Source organism: Cyclopterus lumpus, chromosome 6 (genome assembly GCF_009769545.1).
Source record: "Cyclopterus lumpus isolate fCycLum1 chromosome 6, fCycLum1.pri, whole genome shotgun sequence".
NCBI lineage: Eukaryota > Metazoa > Chordata > Actinopteri > Perciformes > Cyclopteridae > Cyclopterus > Cyclopterus lumpus.
The window spans coordinates 20,450,460-20,474,260 of record NC_046971.1 but is presented as its reverse complement, the minus strand read 5'-3'; the positions used below and the strand labels follow the sequence as shown (position 1 = coordinate 20,474,260).

At 42.3% G+C, this 23,801-nt stretch overlaps 2 protein-coding genes across 2 annotated transcripts; both read left to right on the top strand.

Annotated features, from left to right (window-relative positions):
- The first annotated feature begins 1,001 nt into the window (after positions 1-1,001).
- On the top strand, positions 1,002-4,201 carry zpd (zona pellucida glycoprotein d). The gene is made up of 10 exons (XM_034535653.1): positions 1,002-1,130; positions 1,271-1,322; positions 1,419-1,526; positions 2,193-2,401; positions 2,532-2,686; positions 2,938-3,052; positions 3,129-3,256; positions 3,329-3,512; positions 3,680-3,785; positions 4,092-4,201. Exons 1-10 carry the CDS (start codon positions 1,110-1,112, stop codon positions 4,199-4,201), a joined length of 1,188 nt encoding a protein of 395 aa, XP_034391544.1. The 5' UTR covers positions 1,002-1,109.
- A 1,195-nt stretch (positions 4,202-5,396) lies between these two features.
- mmp15a (matrix metallopeptidase 15a) lies at positions 5,397-22,909 on the top strand. The gene is made up of 10 exons (XM_034536064.1): positions 5,397-6,044; positions 8,556-8,704; positions 9,844-9,966; positions 10,057-10,379; positions 10,866-11,027; positions 16,574-16,995; positions 17,230-17,368; positions 18,736-18,886; positions 19,042-19,157; positions 20,134-22,909. Exons 1-10 carry the CDS (start codon positions 5,925-5,927, stop codon positions 20,607-20,609), a joined length of 2,181 nt encoding a protein of 726 aa, XP_034391955.1. The 5' UTR covers positions 5,397-5,924; the 3' UTR covers positions 20,610-22,909.
- The last annotated feature ends 892 nt before the right edge of the window (positions 22,910-23,801 follow it).

The following is a 23,801-nucleotide window of genomic DNA, read 5'->3' as shown; positions in this document are numbered from 1 at the left end:
AGGAGGGAGGCCTGCCTGATGGAGGGAGGCCTGCCTGATGGAGTGTGGCCTGCGGGTCTGTCGAGTTTGCACTGTTGGAAATACAGTGACCCACTTAAGGCTTTCCGTTAAGACCCTGTTGAGTCCCTCACTGTTTGGAATAGTTACACTAAAACAATTGATTTATTTTCCGTAGCATCTATTCTGAATAATATGATTGATTAACTTTCCAAGTCTTTTGAATGTTATGTATTACTATCCTCTCATATTTTATTAGTATTCATTCTTCTGTGATCTCATAATGGAAGTCAGTTTATTCTTATACAACTTGTATAACTCTTTACTTTCTCTGGTTCTCAATTGTAAATATTATTGTGAAGTAAATGTTTCTTTGCAGACTTTTAGTCAGCCATGGCTTTCCTCTATATCCTTCTTCACCCAGCAGCTCCTAATAGGACAATGTTTATTGTATAACGAATGTGAACAAAATTGCCTCATAGGCCTGATTATCATCAACATACACCTTATCCAGCTGCTGTTTTTAAGTTCCATCTTTAAAGCCTTAATTCTCTCAGACGTTCTTATTCAATTTACAGGAAGGTTCTCTTAGCTAACTTTTAAATTATGTATAATCAAAAATAGGATGATCATCACTGATATCACTTAAAAAACAAACCACTTGTTTCTTGGTCATGAACATTCGTAAATGTTAGCAATAAGTGTGCCGTTTTCCTTATAGTTATCCTACCAAGTGTGTCAATAAGAGGCCAGAGACCAAAACTAAACATTGCGTCACAAAAGTTTGTAGTTTTAAGTGCTTTACATTTGCATGATTTGATTTATTATATCGTTTTTTTCTGTTTTAGAAATAGCTTACATATTTTTTTTATTCACCCATTAATTACATAACTTTGTAATCAATTAATTTAATGTAATCGTATATAATCTCCTGAGTGGGTTTTGTATCCGTTAAGAAGCGCACGAGCCAAAAGTGGCAGGTGTTCGTGATTGATGAGCAGCAGGTGTGAAAACGACGACAACGTCCTGTGAGAGCGTCCTGTGTGACTTACGATCTCACGTTGAACAAAAACGGATTTATTAACTATATTTGTACGCAAAAGTGTCCAGCAATGATCCCAATCGGCTTAAAGGTGGGTGCATATTGATGAGCATTATTGATCATTCATGTCAAACTAATGTGTGTGCAGCGGAGGGGCGGCCTGATCGGCAGACTCACACGAGGTCAAATCCATAATGCAACACTTTACACACATGTTAATTCATTCATCAGCTGAGCGTGGCCCTCGTGCTTCTCTTCGGCCTCGCGCGCCACCACATTGCGGGTAAGCGTGTCTGTCTACGTGTGTGATGACAAAACGAGGCCAACGTGCCGCAGCTTCTCCTCATATTGACGCTCGTGTCTCTGACGTTGTGCTTAGGCCTCTGCAGAGTGGAGCACTGCACCAACAGCACGAACTGCCTTCTGTCCGCAGACCGGAGGAGGTGCAAATGTGCCAGCGGATATTATGCGGACCAATGTGACAAAAGTGGGCACATTTCTATTCGTTTTACTCGACGTGTTCTTTTCATTCACTCTGCCTGCAAAGTATTAATGTGTCACAAAGGAGCTCTGTGTTGCAGACATTGTGGACAACTGTCATTCAGTATTGCACCGAACATAGTTGACACTATTTTAAATTATTATTATTATTATTTTTTTTAAGTCAAAATTGAAGTGCTTTTTAAAAATGTTATTTATGTTATCCGTCACTCTCAAAACCTTGCATTCTACATTTCCCACAATGCTAAGTACTGGCATCATCCCACATCTTTCAAAGTCTTTACCCCAGTTTGTAATATAGATTTTCTGTTATGTATTTTGATCCAACAACTCTGATGAATAAGCTGATAACTAACTTTGCTCACATCAGCAGTCACGGGAGACACAACTGTTCACAGGCTGAGAAGTATTCTACACCGTTAAACAGATGTTTAAGCATGTAGTTAAATTGCCTACAAATGAAGAACATTTGCTTTGAACATACGACCAGAACAAATTCAAATAAGTTCCCACAAAAAGACGGATGGCATCTGATGACATACTTTTTCATTTCCAATTTTGTGCACTATTTACCGTGACGGCAGATGTCCTCCTTGTGAATCCCAAGCAGTAAAATGACTTTAATACTTAGTTTCCTGTTGTATTTTTACAGATGCAGACATCAAAGTAATGTGCGGCAAAGACTTCATGGCGATCCGAGCGAAAGAAGATTACTTCCAGTATCACAATGTGCCGCTGGAGTCCCTGCACTTGCCCAACAAATCTTGCCGTCCTCAGAGGACGGTCATCAACGGTGTGCCGTATTACATGGCCAAGATATCTAAAGACGAATATCAAGTCTGCGGAGGCAAGCCGCTGATGGTACAACTGGCGCATTATAAGAGTTAAAGGCCAAGCGCAACCTGTATAACAGGTTATTCATTTATCCCGGTCAATAGTGCATTTCTTTTTGTTGTTCTCCCCCTTTTTTTTTTTTTTTTTTTTCCTACAGAGAAAAAATCACATCGCCTATTCCCTGAGTATACAATCGAACCCTCAGGTTAGAGGAAACATCATCAGAAATCCAGTCATTAAGATGGACTTCACGTGCGTCTATCCATCCATCAGAACAGTCAGCCTGCCTTTCCCAGTCATCCACTTTTCCAGGTTAGGAAGGATGTTGACTTAAAAGGCTTAAATGCCATTTATTTCTAAACCAATCCATCTTATGTATACGTTAGCAATGCCCTGGATACTTGCATACCTGGATACAGGTGCATTAACCAGGTAACATTTGTCCCAAACCAGAGAGCCCCCTGATGACCTCCTGATTATTCTGTGCACTGCAATCTGAAAACTTTTATAATTATTTAGTTATTTCAAAGTCGCCAAACTGTTTTCTCCTTTCTCCCCTGCAGTGAGATGGTGATGCACGTAGATGAACTTGATGCCAAGATCCAGATGATGTTGTACACAGACCAGTCTTATTCTGAGGCCTACACGAGTTCCCCCACCATTGAACTTCGAGACAAGGTCGGTAAACGCTCATCAACCATCAACATATCGATCCCCTTTTGGTGACGCTATTTGCACCATGTCTCTGTCCCAGGTATATGTGGAGGTGGCTGTCACCGAGCCTGCAGATTTCTTCCTGCTCAGAGTTGAGAAGTGCTGGGCCACGCAGTCTCCCCAGCCCAACACCACCGAGGGATTGGTCTACACTCTGCTCCTGAACGGGTCAGAGGAGCTGTTTGTCCTCTTTTAACTCTAAACTCAGGTCCTACTCCTCATTTCCGTCTCTTCATGCAGGTGTGTGAGTGACGAAACGGTCTCCTTTCTTAACGTGAGCGCCGGACAGTCTGGCCGTAACGGAGAAAGTTCCATCATTCGCTACAGCTTCGACATGTTCCGCTTCATGACGGAACCTCACGACCTCTATCTGCACTGCACGGTGGAGCTGTGCGTGCCCGAAGACCACATGTCCTGCACACCCGTGAGCTATCTCATCTGACTCACTTTGTACTCTTATTTGGTGATCTGAAGAGGCCTCGGTTTTTTTTAACCCTCGCGTAAAAGGCTGTGAAAACGAACATAAAATGCCTAAAAGATTTGGCTCATAGTATTTATTGTCTCTCACGTCTTTTTTTTCCTTCTTCACAGAACTGTAATTCAATCAGTAAGAGAGAAGCGGTGCAAGCAGACCCCTCTCTGGGCCTCCTATCGTATGGACCCATCAGGATTGAAATGCCAGAGAGACCTCAATTCAGTAAACTCTTCTTTCTCTCTCACTATATACTTCTGTCCCTGTATGATCGGGAGGTTATTGAAGTGTTCGACTTATGATCGGGAGGTTATTGATGTGTTCGACGTATGATCGGGAGGTTATTGATGTGTTCGATGTATGATCGGGAGGTTATTGATGTGTTTGACGTATGATCGGGAGGTTATTTATGTGTTTGACTTATGATCCGGAGGTTATTGATGTGTTCGACGCTCCAACTGTCTTTGCTGTCACACTCTGCAATACTTTCACACTGGTTACCACAATAATCTCTCTGGCGTTTTGTTTCAGGCATACTGCTGCCCGTAGCAGGTGTCTGGACTGTGGGCTTCTTCCTCATCATCCTCATCACTGTGGTCAAGGCAGGCAGCAAGAGGCTCGCACGGCAAGAGGAGCACTGAGCACCATGTCGCTGTTGGTGGCTTGAATAAAACGTTGAATTAAAAAAAGACTTTCATATGATTTATATTTTTTGTATTCCTGTTCTGATAAATCATAACCAAAGCAAGTGTCTTTGGTCACATTTGTGCTCAATTTAAAACAAAGGTTTGACTTTAAATTCCAAAATTAAAGTTTAGTGTCAGAAGGAGTATTATATTTCTTAAATTAAGTTCCAACATTGACTTGCATCTATTTTCATTTGGGTTGCAATGTCGTGGATTTTAAAGGATTCTAACATTGTGGTTTAAGAGTTTCATACCAACTGCAGATCTGAAAAATAACTTTCCACTTGTTTAAATTAAACTTGATCAAACAATGAGGAAAGTATACAACTTGCTGAAGAAACCTGAAGTGTTTTAAATGTACAAAGCATGCGTCATGGAAACGTAATGACGATGAGGTACCGAGTGTATTTTATATCTCCTCTTGCATGTGACACGAGAAGATATCAACTGTGAAAATGGCTTTTAGTTGTCCGAGGTTACCGATCCTGCTTATTGGAAGTCAAATTTACGTTTTTATTAAGTCATGAATTATTCTACCGGTTTGGTGACGCCTGGGCCTAAAGAGGAGCTGAGAGGAGAACTGAGGCAGAAGAAGTCTTATCACCTCTAATAATTCAATGATTATCTTACTCAATTTGTTTAAGTAATTTATTGTAACTCAAGCAACCAGAGGTAAGGCAATAATATGAATAATTTTCTGCTGCAATTATATGTATTGCATGGTTTGATTCTGCTTTTTGACTGTTAAAGTGCATTGTCGTACTAAGTAGATGGTTGTATCTGATCGAGGTAATAGCTTGTTGGATTTATTAAATCACAGGTATAAAAAACAAACTTTTAAACTATACAAGAGCCAGATGCCAGAGCTTTATTTAGCATGCATATCATATGTGTATAGATTGACTGAAATAAAGTCCACACTTTACAACCAAAGCGCCTCTTATTCCACGTGTGTCTTGTGCTGACCAGCTGCTGTCGCCTGTAGTTTCCTGGAGCAACAGCAGATGTCCTCCTGGCCGTCGGATCCGGGTCCGGTGCGCGCGCGGGGCCCTCGGCACTTGAAACCGCTACAGATCTTTGATCAGATCGCCTAACACTCAGCTGTTAGATGGCGCTCTCTCAACGCGTTTCCGCTCCGAGATAAAGGTCCAAGACGTGTTGGTGCCAAACAGTGGAGCTGAAACCTGATCGCTGCCACTCACTTCCGATTGGTTGTTCTTTTTTTGTCGTGTGCAACGTTTACGCAACAAGTTAGTCACTTTTCCTAAACTAAGTGCAGAGCCCGAGTTGGCTCAAAGTGCGAGGAGACTTCTCGCCGCGGATCAGCCATTGTGGACGTCGGAAAGGGGCACGGTCTATTTGTTTGCCCGCCGGCTGCAGTTTGCATGACCACTGGATGAGCCATGAGGCTGCTGGCCCAGGACACAGCGGACCTCCCTCAACCGGGAATGGATTAGTACAATCTGGATTCCTGTTTCTTTTCTTCCGAGGGTTTATAAACGCACCTTTTATTTGCGTAACATATATTGTGTCTTCTTCTGAGGAGCGAACCCCAGAAATGAGCGGATAGCCCACTTGTTGCGGAGGTTTTTGTGAAGTCCCGCAGCACTTCGTCCTGTGTTCCTGCCTGCTGGAGGAAGTTGTTTGGCTGTTTTCTGTCATCACTCCGCAACACACCATGAAGAAGACGGCATCCAAACAACCCTGGACTCAGATCTTCATCACCCTCTCGTCCTTCTCCCTGGCCCTATGCAGCGCGGCGGCAGAGGGCCCGGAGGAAGAAGGCTTCAGTGCGGAGGTACAGTGTCTGTGGCTGCCGGTGCTGACCACATTTTCCATGTCGATGTTTAAAATATTCAATTTCTGGTATTTGTCATACTATTTATGTAGAGTAACTTCTGTACGCAATGTATTCCCGAAATATAACTTTTCATAGGTTGTGAGTGAAAATATTCATGTTTGTTTTGGAAAAACGTCAAAGCATCAGGTGGGCTGTTGCACTGCAGGGATGTGCTTTGACCTTTCGACCTTTCCCCAAGCAACAGAGTACATGTGGTACACACGTGATAATATATATCTATCTATCTATAGTGATAGGAGTGTGATTGTACAAGTTAAAAGTCAACCAAAGGGTTGAAATATAATAAAATATGTTTGTTTATTGACTTTAGTTGGAATCCCACTTTAAATATGATAACTAAATTCACATATATTTAACATATATGAGCAGAATTCATAAGCAGAGTGTAAACTATATATATATTTAACACACTTAAATATAGTTTTAAGCAGAAATAAGGACATTTGAAATTGTTGTTGAATTCACAAATTGTAACTTTTGAAGCTTACATAACTGGGGTATAAACATATAATGAATGATCGACAATATTATGTAATACGTGTGAATATAACATGTATTAATAGTTTATATCTGTATGAATTATTGTTCTTCACTCTTATGATAACCCTTCTTGTGATGAAGATTATGATTTGGAAGAAATCTTGTTATTTGACCTTGAGTAGGTAATGTCTTCAAGAGATAGTTTTTAACCGGCCTGTGAATATTTGTACATGTGTATAAAGAGTTAACTAATGCTTTTTAACACACAGTTAGGATTGGTTCATATGAATATCATACAGTTTGATTAGATACTGTACTATCAATAATTCACAAACTGTTTATACACCAGTTACAGATGGATGGAAATTGTTATTGTTGCATTATTAAAAAGTCCTGATATCTGCTTACAATTACATAATATGTTATAATATGTAACAGTTTGTTTTTGTGGACACCAATTCCATTCACAATATAGATTTTAGTTATTTCCTACAGAGGCTTTGCTGCTCTTCTTTCATGTTAAACAGCCCACTCTAATGTTACATTGGTTGAGACTTGTCATGCTATGCAGACATGGTCTCTGAAGGATTTTCTCTCTCTCCCTCTGTGTGTGTGTGTGTGTGTGTGTGTGTGTTCTGCTCCTGGCCTGTGTTCATCCTGTACATGCATGAACGTGTGAGTCCCATGATCCAGCTGTGTGAGAGGGCCTGCAGAGGTTCAATTCAATTCAGTTTATTTTGTATAGCCCAAATTACAAATTATCCTCAGAGGGCTTTACAATCTGTACACATACGACATCCCTGTCCCAGGACCTCACATTGGGTCAGGAAAAACTCCCCAAAAATAACCTTTCACAGGGAAAAAAGGGAAGAAACCTTCAGGAGAGCAAAAGAGGAGGATCCCTCTCCCCGGATGGACAGATGCAATAGATGTCATGTGTACAGAATGAACAATGTTACAGAGTTACAACACATTCAATGAATATGACAGAAATGTATGAATAATTAGTCGGACCAATGAGGTCAGGCCTTTGAGGCAGGAGGCACAGAGAAGGAGGCACTGCCATTGGGAAGGAGGCCAGGTCTAGACCAGAGGCTGGATGCAGGGGCAAGGACCCAGGACCAGCTTCAGACGCAGCCAGATCCAATGGACCCTATAAGACGTGAAGTCACAAAGACTCCGGGGAGGAAGTAGAGTTAGTAATGTGCAATGGAGAGATGTAAATATGTCCATAAGGAGAGAGAGAAGAGGAGATAGGTGCTCAGTGTATCCTAAAACATCCCCCAGCAGACTATAAGCCTATAGCAGCATATCTAGGGGCTGGACCAGGGCAAACCTGATTCAGCCCTAACTATAAGCACTATTAAAAAGGAAAGTCTTAAGAGTGGTGTTTTTGCGCTCTGCCGTTGAGCCTTCATAAAGGTCAAAACAAAAAATTTCACAGAGGTTCTTCCCCCTAGAGCCATCGTTCCGTTTCCCTGGTTACGTGGCTCTGAGCACTCAACATCACTGTCGGCAAACACGAAACAAAGAGCGGAAATCCAGCATTCATCATTAGACTGTCAGCCTTTAAACAACACTTGGAGGACACACACATGTGCAGAGTTTTGCGTTTATGTTGGGTGCTACAGTAGTGACATGCAGTTTAATTATTGTCCTTTTAGTTCTCCTGTTTTCAGTTCTTCCTCGAGTCTCCTCTCCTCATCTTGGCTGTCAGGAGAAGGCAGAGAGTAATGAGAGAGCAGGAATGTCGTCATGTTAATTGAAGCCATCTGGTTTCTATCTCCTTCTCTTTTCTTTGAACTCCTCAGATGCTCCCTCCAGTCATTAGACAGTGGATGAGCACAACCATTGTAGCTGTCATGCTTTAGTCATACACTGTGCACGCACACTCATAGAAACAGACGTGTTAAGCCACTTTTCCGCAGCTAGACGATGCAAAACTGACTCCTCGCTTTGTCCTCACAGGCGTGGCTTCGTAAATTCGGCTACCTGTCTCAGGCGAGCAGTCAGATGTCCACCATGCAGTCGGCTCAGATTCTGTCCAAGGCCATCAGCGACATGCAGAGCTTCTACGGCCTGGCAGTGACTGGAGCGATGGACCCGGCTACTGTTGTGTAAGCTTTTTATTGTTCTGTAGCGACGTTCTATTCTACTAAGACATGCAGCGTCACTTAACATTTGTGTGCAGTCACCTCACCGAATACAGAGATCTTGCAGGATATTTTAAAGCATTCAGGATTTGTTTGTTTTTTAACATTCATTTGCCTTTTTACATTTTTTATTAAGTTTCTCATTTTCTAAGCATTCGGTGGTAAACTTGGAATAATAGATGGCCACACATTTTAGTTAGTCATCTAACAATTCTGTGCAAAAAACTTAACTTAACAAACCAAGCATTGTGAAGCAATTTGTTTCCGAGCCCTGGCTCTCCCCCATCACATAATAACATTGTCAGACGAATGTGTTTGTATTACCAGTGGCTCTTAAAACAGTGCCAGCTTGTAATAACCTTTTCTGCCCATACGGTTTGGATTATAGTTTTACCTTTCTTATATCACATCTTGACTAATGAGGTGAGTCAGGTTATTGTGTCATAAGCTCACATTAATTGGGAAATGTGCATTTTTAGAGTGTTAGATAACCTGTAAAGCTAGAACAGCAGGTTAGCTCGGCTTAGCATAAAGAACGGGGAAACGGATATCTGGGTTTTGTGCAAAGGTTACAAAATCTTCCGACCAGCACCTCACAAATTAACACATAATATCTTGTTGGTTTAACCTGTGTTAAAACTGAAGTGTAAAAAACACACGTTTGCAGCCTTCTCGTTAAACTAAGCTAACAAGCTACTGGCTGGAGCCTCATAATAAAAATAGGCCTACAGATATGAGAGTTGTAAAAATCTTCTCATCTAACGCTAAATAAAGAATGTAACAAGTGTACTTCCCAAAATGTTGAACCATTCCTTAAATGTAACAAACTGAGTTTGTTACTTGATATTTAGTCCTTTTAACTTTTTCAGTTTATTTCCAGCTTTGTGAGGAGTCTGGAAAAATTATTAGAAATTACATTTATAAAAACAAATCATAAAAATCTACAGTAAACAGTAGAAAGATTGAGCTGATGAAAATGATGAAAATGGTAATTATACTACCTGTGTAGAAATGAGGAAATGCTGCACTCAAGTTTTGCAGCTAACGGTCTGTGTGTGTGTGTGTGTGTGTGTGTGTGTGTGTGTTTGTGTTTGTGTGTGTAGGGCCATGCGTCGGCCTCGCTGTGGCCTCCCAGACAGAAAAGCGGAGGAGATGGATGATGGCGCGAGGAAGAAACGCTACGCTCTCACTGGACAGCAATGGGGCAAAGACCACATCACTTACAGGTTTATAGCCTTGAAATGTATAAAAAAAGCAAACGGCAAAGCAGGATGTTTCACATACCAACTCTAACATACTTTTTCTTCTGGCTCCAGTATAATGAACCAGCAAATCCCCTCCTCGCTGGGCGAGGAGCGGACGTACGATGCTATCCGCAAGGCCTTTGACGCGTGGAGGCGGGTCACGCCGCTCACCTTTGAGGAGTTACCTGCTGAAAACAACATCAGCATCAACAGCAGCCAGGCGGAGCTCGCTGACATCCTGTTGCTGTTTGCCTCTGGTTTCCATGGTGATATGTCTTTGTTTGATGGCGAGGGAGGGTCGCTGGCCCACGCCTACTACCCCGGACCGGGAATCGGTGGGGATACACACTTTGATGCTGATGAGCCTTGGACTCTGGAAAACCACAACCCAAAAGGTTAGTGGGTGGATTTCTTGTTGGAATCGAACCTGTGACTTTCTGGTAGCTGCATAACCTCTCTCATTAGCTGGTTATCTGTGGTCAACTGGGCTGCAACCTGAAGGGTTCACTGGGTTCATATCAATAACTTGCTGTGATGCCATAATATTTAAATATACTGATTAGCTAGTTCCAATAATGTATTAGCTCTATTTAATTTGACCGTTTCCTTAGCTCAGCTCGGTAAAGTCCATCTTCATAGTGCGGTCATGATACAAAATGGTGGAAGGCTCTTATTGTGAGTTTCAGAAACACAGATTAATTACCTCTTTGGTTCATTTATGCCGAGGACAGCAGAACTCCAATTAACATGTTTTTTAAATATAAATTACAGTGCATCATATTCTATGTATTATAGTTAATACTGTAACACTCCTTTGTTGCATGTTAGTTTACACAAATGTGTTTGACAACTATGTACACACTACGTGTGTGTCACTGCAGGTATAGACCTCTTCCTGGTTGCGGTCCATGAACTTGGTCATGCTTTGGGTCTGGAGCACTCGGATAACCCCAGTGCCATCATGGCTCCTTTCTACCAGTGGATTCACACACACAACTTCACACTACATGAGGATGACATCAGAGGAATACAGTACATATACGGTAAGAAGCACGCACTCCACTGCTACACCGGTTGATAAGATAAGATAATCCTTTATTAGTCCCGCAGTGGGGAAATTTACAGGATTACAGCAGCAAAGGGGTATAGACCACTATTCTTATTTTACTTAAAGCCACCACTAGCAGAATTTGGACTGAACAAGTGGAGACCCAGCAAGTCTTTTTAATATTTAGTATTCAGCTATTGCAAAGATAAATGTCTCATTTCTGAAAGACATCATACTGAAAGACAGCTAACCCACCTGCAGGGACACAGAGCAGTGTGTAAAATCACTGTGAGGTTGAAGTGCAGAATGTCAGCTGTAATGTGATGTCAGATCAGATTATCCCATCTGGACAAATGAAACCAAGAAGCCTTGCAAGGAAGCTTTTGTGCCACCAGCACGCAGACATCAGGGAAACCTCCCTCCGAACAGCATATAAAGCATGTCGTTCGGATGTTCTCATGCTTTCCCTGCGTGAATAGATGGCATTGTTAATTGACAGAGGACATCTGTGTGTGTGTGTGTGTGTGTGCATGTTGGCTAGAGGAAGGGCTCATGTGGGTAGTTGTTGGTCCCTTTCTGCTGTGGCCCTGTTATTAGAGGTTAATTAGAGGCCTAAATGCTCATTTGTGTCCTAAACTGCAGACGTAAATTTATTACAGACCTTGTTTACACTGAATGACTGTTTCATGATTTATTTGGCTTTAGACAAAAACATGTTTGTTATTTTTCATGCATTTCTTTACTGTCTATCGTGTTGCCCTGGACACATCTCTGATATCACATAACAGATACAAAATAAAAATACATTGGCCTGTTGAGCTGCCTACACTAGACATCTGCACCAGAGTAAACTAGCGTTTTTAGAAAATAGATACTGCTGTAAGTACTGTAATGTAAATGTTTTGACTGAAATTACACGGTAATTCCTTTTATCAAACAGATCTAAATGACTGTTTGAGAGAAAAAAGCTCAGCATTGCACGAGAAAAGAGACCTGAAGTGTTTAAATAGAAACCAACACAGCAGACACTTTGTTGGTAGGAATAAACATTTGAGTTCCTTTGTAGAGGTTTGTATGCCTTAACTATTTAGGGGAGAGACCTAGAGTCTCAACAGTAAAAGGTCAGTTATAGGTCAGTGTCTTGATGTGCAGCAACAAAGCATTTCACAAAAGGGAAGATTTAAAATGATATAAAGATATAGATGGTAAAACCAAAACTAATTATTTGAAATAAATGTATCTTTAACTTTAAAGCTGTGCTTATCAATATTTTTTATATTAACAAGGAACCTTATTAATTGAACAACTCTGCAGATCCCCTCAGCTTTACACAACATATATGCATCTTTCAGCAACTTGTTCATGATGTTTTATTATTATTCTATGGCCTGCAGCTTTACTGTTTTGGGTCATTCTCATCTGCCTCTTTACAATAGTAAGACAATAGTAAGCGGCTGTTTCCAGCTGCGTAGCTTTAACAACCCTCTACCTGCTCAGCACTACACAGACGTGAGAGATCCCTCTCACTCCGACACTCCCTGTTTACGAGGGTTGTCCTCGACCAACGACATTCTTAGTCAACTCCTGTTCATCTCTCTCCCTATGAATACACAGTATATATTTTCTATATATATATTTAATTTTAAAATAGATTAATGCTGCAAAGTGTGAGTGGATTCCGACAAAACCAAGTTCTCATTCCTGTGTGTTAAACGCAAAATTACCATACAGCATTTTATCTAATTTAATCCTAAAACAAAGTAGCTGTTGAACACAGTAGAGCAGTTAGTGGCTGAAGAGATAGATACTTCCCTCAGGAGTTGGTAGAGACCACAACATGGATACCAGCTGTAGCATCAACACGACTGCCTGCCAGTGTACAGGGCATTCAGTTTGGAAAGGTGGTGCCCTTCAGAGACACTCCTTTCTGGTCCTGTGATGGAAGTTGCCAACTAATAAGTCTAGTGAGCTTTCCAAGGTTCTGAAATACTGTTTTCTAATAAGTCCTTCATTATGTGTGAAAGGAAAATTCAATTCAATTCAATTCAATTCAGTTTATTTTGTACAGCCCAATATCACAAATATAAATTTGCCTCAGAGGGCTTTAGAATCTGTACACATACGACATCCCTGTCCCAAGACCTCACATCGGATCAGGAAAAACTCCCCAAAAATAACCTTTGACAGGGAAAAAAGGGAAGAAACCTTCAGGAGAGCAACAGAGGAGGATCCCTCTCCCCGGATGGACAGATGCAATAGATGTCATGTGTACAGAATGAACAGCATTACAAAGTTACATAAACACATTACATGAATATGACAATGTATGAATGGAACTCCAATCCATGAAACAGAAGGAGGTAGAGAGGAGGGGGGGGGCGGGGCATCAGCAGGGCCAACGCGGGAGGCCGGCTCACCAGGCATCAGACACCTCCAGGTCCAATGGACCCTATGAGACGTGAAGTCACAACGACTCCGGGGAGGAAGCAGAGTTAATAAGGTGCAATGGAGAGATGTAAATTCATCCATTAGGAGAGAGAGAAGAGGAGATAGGTGCTCAGTGTATCCTAAAACATCCCCCAGCAGCCTATAAGCCTATAGCAGCATATCAAGGGGCTCGACCAGGGCAAACCTGATTCAGCCCTAACTATAAGCACTATCAAACAGGAAAGTCTTAAGTCTATTCTTAAATGAGGTGACTGTGTCTGCCTCCCGGACTGAAAGTGGAAGCTGGTTCCATAAAAGAGGAGCTTGATAACTGAAGGCTCTTGCTCCCATCCTACTTTTTAGGACTCTAGGAACCACAAGTAGCCCCGCATTTAGTGAGCGCAGCTCTCTAGTGGGGCAATATGGTACTACAAGCTCCTTAAGATATGATGGTGCATCACCAATCAAGGCTTTGTAAGTGAGGAGAAGAATTTTAAATGTGATTCTTGATTTTACAGGGCGTCAGTGCAGAGCAGCTAATACAGGAGTAATGTGATCTCTTTTCTTAGTTTTTGTGAGTACACGAGCTGCAGCATTCTGGATCAACTGGAGGGATTTAAGAGACTTGTTAGAGCAGCCTGATAATAAGGAGTTGCAGTAATCTAGTCTGGAAGTAACAAACGCGTGAACCAGCTTTTCTGCATCTTTTTGAGACAAGATGTGCCTGATTTTTGAAATGTTACGTAGATGAAAAAATGCAATCCTTGAGATTTGCTTAACGTGGGAGTTAAAGGACAAGTCTCGATCAAAGATAACGCCAAGATTCTTTACAGTGGTGTTGGATGCCAGGGCAATGCCATCTACAGAAACCACATCACCAGATAATTGATCTCTGAGGTGTTCAGGGCCCAGTAAAATAACTTCAGTTTTGTCTGAGTTTAACATCAAGAAGTTGCAGGTCATCCATGTTTTTATGTCTTTAAGACATTCTTGAATTTTAGCAATCTGGTTGGTCTCCTCTGGTTTGATCGATAGATATAATTGAGTATCGTCTGCATAGCAATGAAAGTGTATGCAGTGTTTCCTGATAATATTGCCCAAAGGAAGCATATATAAGGTAAATAAAATTGGTCCAAGCACAGAACCTTGTGGAACTCCGTGATTAACGTCGGTGGTCATTGAGGCTTCATCTTAGTGTGCGGTACCTGAAATGCCAATCGACTGATCCAGTCTCTGTAATAGCATGTCATGATCAATGGTGTCGAACGCAGCACTAAGGTCTAATAATACCAGTACGAAGATGAGTCCTTTATCTGATGCAATTAGGAGGTCATTTGTAATTTTCACCAGTGCTGTCTCTGTGCTGTGGTGTTTTCTAAATCCTGACTGAAACTCCTCAAATAAACTATTCTGATGTAGGAAGTCGCACAACTGATTTGCGACTACTTTCTCAAGGATCTTAGAGAGGAAGGGAAGGTTAGAGATCGGTCCGTAGTTAGCCAACACGTCTGGATTAAGAGTGGGCTTTTTCAGGAGAGGTGTAATTACAGCTACTTTGAAGGAATGTTGTACATGCCCTGTTAGCAAAGACACATTAACAATATCTAGCAGAGAGGTGCCAATTAAAGGCAACACGTCTTTAAGCAGCCTCGTTGGGATGGGGTCTAAGAGACAGGTAGACGGTTTAGAAGTAGAAACCGTTGAAGACAATTGGTCTAGGTTAATGGGAGAACAGCTATCCAAATATACACCAGGGCATACAGCCGTTTCCAAGTCCACTCCTCTTGATGACAGATCGGCAGTAGTTGAGGGCAAGAGATCATCAATCTTGCCTCTAATAGTTAAAATCTTTTCATTGAAGAAGTTCATGAAGTCATTACTACTAAGGTCTATATGAATACACGGCTCCACAGAGCTGTGACTCTCTGTCAGCCTGGCTACAGTGCTAAAGAGAAACCTGGGGTTGTTCTTATTTTTCTCTATTACTGATGAGTAATAAGCTGCTCTGGCATTATGGAGAGCCTTTTTATATGTTTTAAGGCTGTCTCGCCAAACTAAGCGTGATTCTTCCAGATTGGTGGAACGCCATATACTTTCGAGCTTTCGTGAAGTTTGCTTTAGGTCTCGTGTCTGAGGGTTATACCAGGGAGCAAACCTCCTTTGCCTCACTGTCTTTTTCTTCAGTGGGGCTATCAAGTCTAGTGGCATTCTCAGTGAGCCTGTAGCACTATCGACAAGATGATCAATCTGGGACGGACTAAAGTTAGCACAGGAGTCCTCCGTCACATTGAGACGTGGTATTGAATCAAATGCAGAAGGAATCACTTCTTTAAATTTAGCTACAGCACTGTCAGTTAGACATTTAGTGTAGAAACTTTTGACTAACGGTGTACACTCCGGGAGTAATAGGCTTCATTAATAGGCTTGAGTCAAAGATGGCTGCTACTCCACCTCCTCGGCCGGTGCCTCAAGGAATGTGAGTATGAGATACAGAATCAAACCAATACTTACGATAGTTCATAGGAAACTGGTCATTTGAATTCCATCATTTACAGACGGCCATGTTGCCTCTAATGCTGCTTTGAGACACAAAGAAACGACTTCACAGTCTCTGGCAGATTGCTGATTAAACACACGTCGATAGCTGAGTCACTGGCCAACATCAGCCCTCATATATTCCGAGCAGTATTTCTGGCTCAGTGTAACTCAATAGGTCTTCAAGCCCATCAGCTGTCAGTACATATTACATAACTAGCTGTAACTGTGTGTTTTCCTCTCTTAGCAACCAGCAGGGTTGATTTTTCCAAAGAGCAGCAGCACAGTGGCAGTCAATCAAGTGAGCTTATAGCCGCTCCACATAATGGAAAATGAGGTTTCCTTTGTGTGAAGGAGAGATAGTGATAGAGGGGACATGCTGAGGAAAATGGAGGTGAGTATAAAAGTAGACATGATTGGGGTCTTATGCCACACAGACGGGCCGGGGTAATTATGTCATTTCAGATGGAATGTGTTGATGCATTTTAGGTAAAAATATGAGGGAAATGATGAGGGGGGAACGAAGCATTTTAACTGTAGACGTTTCTTATACAAGGCTCTCCGTCTTTTCATTCTCAGGCCCCCCTCTCCTCGGGGATGCTCCACCCACTTCTCCTCCGGTCCGTGAAGACAAACCCAAAGATGACTCCCCCGCCTCCCCTTCTCCTCCTCATGATGAACCCACCTCTTCTTCTCCCAGCTTCCCTCCACCCGAATCCCCTGACCCGACCGATGGCAGCCCAAATCTCCCAGCCCCCCCAGAGCCGAGTCCCAGCCCTACCTCACCTCCTGTCCTCCCCACGTCCACCCCCACCAACTCACAGCCTGAACCGGAACCTGTCACCCCGCACGTTAGAAAAGATGTCCCGCCTCCTCCGCCTCCTCCTCGGACCCCTGCCCCTCCCCGACCTCCCAAGCTGCCGGACAACCATGCCCCCGATATCTGTGACGGGGACTTTGATACGGTGACCATGTTGAGGGGGGAGATGTTTGTTTTCAAGGTGAGAAGTAAAGAATTATTGGTGTTTATTCAAGGGTTTGCTTTGGATTGGGGCAGCTGTTCAAGAAGCATGTCACTGATGTGTTTAACACCCCTGGCCTACTTGACAGGAGTTCTGTAAATCTATAAACAAACACAACCTTGCTCTGAGTCAAAACAACATTCCCGTCATGCAAGCGGAAGTGAACAATGAATTATTCTGATGAAAGATAACACGATTATTTTGCTTATACAGGGTCGCTGGTTCTGGCGTGTGCGGAGGAACCGGGTCTTGGATAACTACCCCATGCCGATATCTGTCTTCTGGATCGGCCTGCCTAGTGACATCGACGCGGCCTATGAGCGCCACGATGGCAAATTTGTCTTCTTTAAAGGTATATCAAAGCTGTCAAACCTTTAAACTCTCACTTTGCAAACACAGCGTCCGCATGTCACGTCAAAAGTTCTTCCGAGGCTCAGCGCGTTGGTTAAGGGCAGCGCATGCAGCTGGTTAGTTTCTGCAATGTTTTCAGCTAGTTTACCCCGACGCAAAGCTGAAGACAAACTTGGAGCCGTTTGTTTCCTATAAACACGAAAAGGGAAGTGAGACACAAATCTGTGCTTTCATTCGAACCAGGCAGACTAAAAGGAAACAGTGCAAACTCAGCATTTTTTATCCTCCACAAAATGTGACTCACAAGGATATGTTAATAATTCAACACAGCTATGACTCTCAGTATCTGGCAGAAGAACACACAGAAATGTAACTCTGGAAGTTATGTGTATAAGAAAAGTGTTATTTACTGCTTCAACACTTTGACAATATGACTGCAGATGGAGACTATTGAGTCTGTGTTTTCTTTGCATGAGTGTATAACTGCGTCCCAGATTTCACATTTGTATTTTAGTGTTTTAGTGCCTTGAATGAGGCCTGTGCAGCGTGGCGGCTGTTCCAATATGTGTCTCACTCCAGCTGAGCCCCAAAAGGCCTCATGAGAGGGGTGGAGGATTGCATCAGCCTTCCCAGCGCACTGCTCCAGATGTTCACAGCCGCAGAGCTTTCACTTTTACAGTCGTACAGGGATTTTTCAGAATTTTCTGAGCTTTTGATGACAGATTTTTTTTGTATTCCCTGTTAGAGGGTTTTTGGGGGAGTTTTTCTTAAACTGAATTGAGGGTTGACGCTCATTAACATCCATAGATGATGTTTGTAAACTAGATTTCTGTCATTATTCCTTTTTATTTTTGTCACAGTCTTGAGAAAGCTGCACAAGCTGATTTTGAGGAACACCTTTTTTTGCATTTTCTCCAAAGAATTTTGGAATTTTCAAAACCTTGCAGGAATGTTGGCCATATGAGTCCAAAATAAATTAACTACTGTAGTAAACATAACATCTGGTCAACATGTTAAAACGGGTGTGCAGTGTGTACAAATTAGGAGAAGCCCCTGTGCACAAATTTAGCTATTAGAGTTCAGTACAATGTGTTGCAATTCAACAGTGCCCTGGCAGTGGAGGTGGAAAGGGGCTGAAAAGTGTGTCCAAGCTTTAGGATTAGAGAAGAAATTGGCTCCCACATGAGGAAAATAATTATTATGCCCACCATTTCTACCTTGCTTATCCTTACTGCTCCTCTTCTGGAGAGAGCAAACCCCCAATACTTCTGGCCATTGCTTTTACTCCATTGCGTTTTTTTCTCCCTTATAAACCTTCTCTTATAGCTGGGTAACAAACATTACAACTGGATACTTTTGCCCCTGCAGATGATAGATACTGGGTGTTCAGGGAGGCGGATGTGCTGCCGGGATACCCGCAGCCCTTACATGGGTACGGACAAGGTGTTCCTGCACACAAGATTGACACAGCAATCTGGTGGGAGCCCAACGGACACACGTACTTCTTCAGTGGAGACAGGTACACTGTATTACAGATGCATGCAACATGATCTTTACACATTTAATGATAACATAAGGAATTTAGACAATGATTAACCAGTACAACTTCACCACTACATTTGAAAGCTATATGCATCTCTATTTTTCTGAATACATCTTACTGTCTGTGTGCAGATACTGGCGATACAATGAGGAGACCCGCACTACAGATCGTGACTTCCCCAAGCCGATCAACAGATGGGGCAGGATACCTCCATCACCCAAAGGAGCCTTCCTCAGCGATGACGGCGGTAAATAATGACTTTCAATTAAGCAAATGCAGCCTTTATTTGGAGGAAAGAATCAGCTTCTGTTGATGAGAATCACATCAGACACCAAGCGCTGTGCATACCGTGTTGACAGCAGGGGATTAACATGAGTGAGCGAGGAGGGAGAGAAAGAGGGAAAGGTTTTGAAGGTGAAATTGGGTGTGTAAGAGACAGAGAGGGAAAAAATTACATTTTAGGCTCCAGCAAGCAGAGCAGAGGGAAGGGTGAGGGGATGAAGGGAGGAATGAGAGCTCTGGTTTGAGGGTTGGCCCGTCCTTCCTTTTGGAAATTAGATTTGTGGCAGAACTGCTCTAAATGCCGTAAGTCAGATTCATCTCCCCCAGAATGTCTCTGCAAGTCTGGTTTGCACTACAGAGCTAAACTTACTCCGAGAAATATACCCAAAGAAGTGAGGATTGTATTTGTACTTATTGTTGTGTCCCATTGCCAAATCTTTATGCATGTCATTGGTTTATGCTTCCTTGTAGTTTCCTATATTCACATGTTAGGTATAGTCTAGTATTATACTTATCAGAATTGTTTGTCTGCTTTTTGTTCACACTGAAATGTTACTTAGATTTACCTTGTCAAGACAAATGGTAAGGTAATATGGCCAGATTGTATGCGTTTAGGCATTTAGCCTACTTCAAGCGACATCTTGGTAAATACATATTTTCACTTTGTTGCCGAGGTTTAGATCGTAAGATCACTCTCATGTCTGTACAGTAAATACTAGGCAGGAGACGCCTAGCTTAGCATACAGACTGGAAACAGGGGGAAACGGCTGATATGTTTTTGTGTAATTTCAAAAGCCCCACCTGTAAACCTCCCCCTATTTGAAAGTTCAGAGCCAAGACACCAGATATCAACACTGCACTTATTCTACAGTATATTTACAACATAATCCATTGTGAATTAGCTGGATACGTTAATTCTCTTTTTTTTTCCTCTCATGCAGCTTACACCTACTTCTACAAAGGCACCAATTACTGGAGGTTTGACAACCGCAAGACAGAAGCAGAGAAAGGCTACCCTCGCTCCATACTGAAGGATTTCATGGGCTGTACAGGAGCCTCTGACCCGAAGCCCGATACAGACACTGAGCAGGAGCCAAAAGACAAACCAGTCGACCCCTCAGACCGAGAACAAGACGAGCACAAAGAGCCAGACACGGGCCGAGACAAAGACAAAAACCCGGAGGAGGACCAATCCTCTCACCCTGACAGCACAGAGGAGAATAACAAAGAGGTGAACGTGGTCGTGACGGTGGACGACAATGAATCAAAGGTCATGACCCTGATCATGGTGATTGTTCCTCTGGCCCTCATCCTGTGCATCCTCGCCCTAGTCTACACCATCCTCAAGACTCTACAGAACAAAGAGACCCCGAGGGCCTTGGTGCACTGCAAGCGCTCGTTGCAGGACTGGGTGTGAGGCACAGAATGAGAAGAGCGGGTATTCATCATTTGGTAAAGTTGTTACAGGCGTCAACATTTGTACTTATGGCTCTGACGCAGTACTTAAGTCTAAAAAAGTAGAGGATGAGTCACCGTTTTGGGCCCCATTCATTGTGAGACCTTTTATCGCTCATGTGAAATAATGCAAACGTGGTAAAATCGGTGCCTGTGGAGCTGCAGTGTACGTTTCCTTCCACTGGCTCTTGAAGTTTCTCTCCTTTGTGCCTTCCAAATGTCTGAAAGGGTACTTCTATTTCTTTAAAAAAATCACGTTTGTTCCATCACAGCTTAAAAAAGAAGAAGATGTGTCAGCCACCAGAGTACGATAGAAGACACATGACACACTAGGAAGGTCCGTTTCTTTTCATTCTAATTGTGCACAGGAGGGACCAGTGATTTATTTGTAATATAAATGCAGACCAAGTCAAGAATGCACATACATGACACAGAAGCACACATACTGTACATAGACACAAACATGAGTGCTTATGGCTAAAACATTAACTACACAAATACATGCATTAATATGAACAAGTCTTCCATGTGGTTGACTACGGTGCCTCAACCAATCTCGAAACTTCTCTTAGGTTAGAACAGATAATTTGCACTTTTGATTCTGTGTTTGTCTCCTTTGTTTTGCTGAGGTTGCTTCACTGCAAATATGTGTGTGTGTGTGTGTGTGTGTGTGTGTGTCTGTCTGTGTGTGTGTATATTTGTGCTTATTAAACACACTGACACTCGCAGAAGAAGCACATCCTCCGACTAGCGCAGGAATGTCAGACAGCTGTGTGTGTCCGTGACCACAGATCTCCCACTGAGCCCATTATGTCTGCCCTCTCACACACAAACACGCACCAACATCACATGATCTCGAAAGAAACTTCTAACTGCACTCATGTGTGCATGCATGTCCACATATGCAGACACACACGCACACACTAAGACATAGAGACCACTTACCCAAACAAAGGCACATAGTTTTTGCACACAGACACAAGGGCTCCAGCCTCCCCTCCTCCCACCACAGCCTCGATAACGGTTCTGACTGCAGCACGAAAACACAATCCCAGTGGAGACACATTGATATACGCCTGTTGGATTAAATACAACAGAGGGGGATTTATTCACACTTAACAAGAAGATTTGAAAAGTGCTGTGGTATTTTACAAATGATATCCATCTCGGCTCGACCCGTCAAGTTTTTCCTAAATAGCGTCGAAGCAAATTAAGTGAACATGGGCGAAGCCTGCAGGCCAAAGAGGAATGGGTGAGGGTCTGGTTTCCATTAAGCCCACATGCTGCTGATTTATTAGTGTCAGGCATGAGGAGAGCAGAGAAGAGAGAGGGGAGTTGTGGGGGAAAGAAGGAGGTATAAAATGTAATGGTGGGGAGAAAGGGGAAATGAGAGAATGAGATGACGAAGGAAAGAAAGAAACCGGGAGAGGCACAGATTGAGGAGGGGAGAGGGAGGGCTTAGCCAAAATGTCCTTGCCAGTTTTCTCTGGAAAAGGAGGAGCAATGGAAAAAGGGAGGAAGGATCTATTGGAGGGACAGCGCTGGCGTTGTGCCTCCTGACCTAGATTGGGACACTAAGTCCACGCCTCCTTTTCAATTCTTCTTGTTTTTGCTCAATTAGTTGTCATGAGCTGTAGATTACTTCCTTTGCGACCCCCTCCTCCCTTCCGTATCTATCCTTCTCTCCAATTATGCTTTTGTTTTCCCATTTTAAATCCATCTTTTTCTCTCTCTTTTTGTCTCAATGCTGTACCTTACCGCACTAATGCGCTCCCAGATGTGTTAATTTTCTTCTCCACTCTCCTGGAAAGTTAGCGCAAGCATTTAAAAGCTACTTAATGCACAGAAACATCTGCAAAAAGTGTTCATTGAGTTTCCCTTTATCTACCTGTCTGTCTCTACCTTGCTTTTGTCCGTGTAAAGCCACTATTGACATGCTAATCATTAATCTTTTACTTGTGTCTTTACATTGTGCCTATATTTCCTTTGCTCGTAATGTGTAATGTATTTTTCTGTGAATAATGGGGTGGCTTTTTTTTTGTTACTATAAATAGCAGAAGGGAATTCTTTTTAAATGTGTTTCTTTCCTTTTTTAATTCGTATTACTTGTAGTTTTGTAAATTGTGTTTTTGTTGAGGTTTTTTGTAAGATCAGTACTAGATAATCACAACTTTGATGCATGCAGGGCATGTTCTGTAAGGCCTGTGCACTCCTGTGTAGAGTATGTTAAAGTGTTCACAATAAAACTTACAGGTAAAAGCCACACAAGTCTTTGCTGCAGTTTTTGGCTTCATGTTATTGTAACTGCACACCTATCATCAGCTGTGCAAATGTAAAGTTCAAAGAGTTCATTCTACTTTTGGCCACAAGAGGGAATGGTTTCTTCTAAAATGTTGAAAACAAAATCTTAATAATTCAGCACAATATACGCACACAATGATGATAAACTAAGTTAAAGCTCATGCAAAAACATGTCTGTGTACACAGAGCAGGGCTGGAATGCACATTCACTTAAACACTGTGCATAGGTACAATTTGGAGGTAGTTGTACTTGTTGAGCGATTTCCCTTAATACTTCATTTTAATTCTTTCTTTTTTTAAAGCAGTTTATATATATTATTGAGAAATAGTATTGATCTGAGTACATATCACACAAATAAACATATAATGTAAGTGTGTGTCTGTCTGTGTGTGTGTGTGTGTGTGAGTGAGAGCGCCTTTATGTCAGAGGTAATCAGGATTAGCTTACATCACAGACCATCCACTACAGCTTTACCTCTGCATATTTCTCTTTCGTCTATTCTCTTTGTTTTTCTTCCTTTATGGCAATTCTCTCTCCAGCCACCATTGCAGTTCATTGTTCATTTCAATCTCTACAATAAATTAAACATCAACAAATATAACCAAAACATGAATAGTGCAAACAACTTTGGTTTCCTGAGAGGGTTCCCCAGAATTAGAAACAGTTGTTCAGTTTGCACACATTCACCTTTCCTCTCTTCCTTTCCCATCAGTCTGTGTTCAAACCGCCCCTGTCCTGTGTCTTATCAAGATGTTCAATTAGGATTGAGGCCACTATGGTGGTGGTACCATATTCCAGCCATGGGCCAAGGGTCTGTGTCATCGACCTGCTCTCCCAGTTTATCCCCTGCTG

Coding starts and splice junctions, on each gene's coding strand:
- zpd (XM_034535653.1), top strand. CDS start 1,110: ATGATCCCAATCGGCTTAAAG. Junction 2,402..2,531: donor GCGGAGGCAAGCCGCTGATG/GTACAACTGGCG, acceptor TTTTTCCTACAG/AGAAAAAATCACATCGCCTA. Junction 3,786..4,091: donor GCCAGAGAGACCTCAATTCA/GTAAACTCTTCT, acceptor GTTTTGTTTCAG/GCATACTGCTGCCCGTAGCA.
- mmp15a (XM_034536064.1), top strand. CDS start 5,925: ATGAAGAAGACGGCATCCAAACAACCCTGGACTCAGATCTTCATCACC. Junction 17,369..18,735: donor CAAATTTGTCTTCTTTAAAG/GTATATCAAAGC, acceptor TTGCCCCTGCAG/ATGATAGATACTGGGTGTTC. Junction 18,887..19,041: donor TACTTCTTCAGTGGAGACAG/GTACACTGTATT, acceptor GTCTGTGTGCAG/ATACTGGCGATACAATGAGG.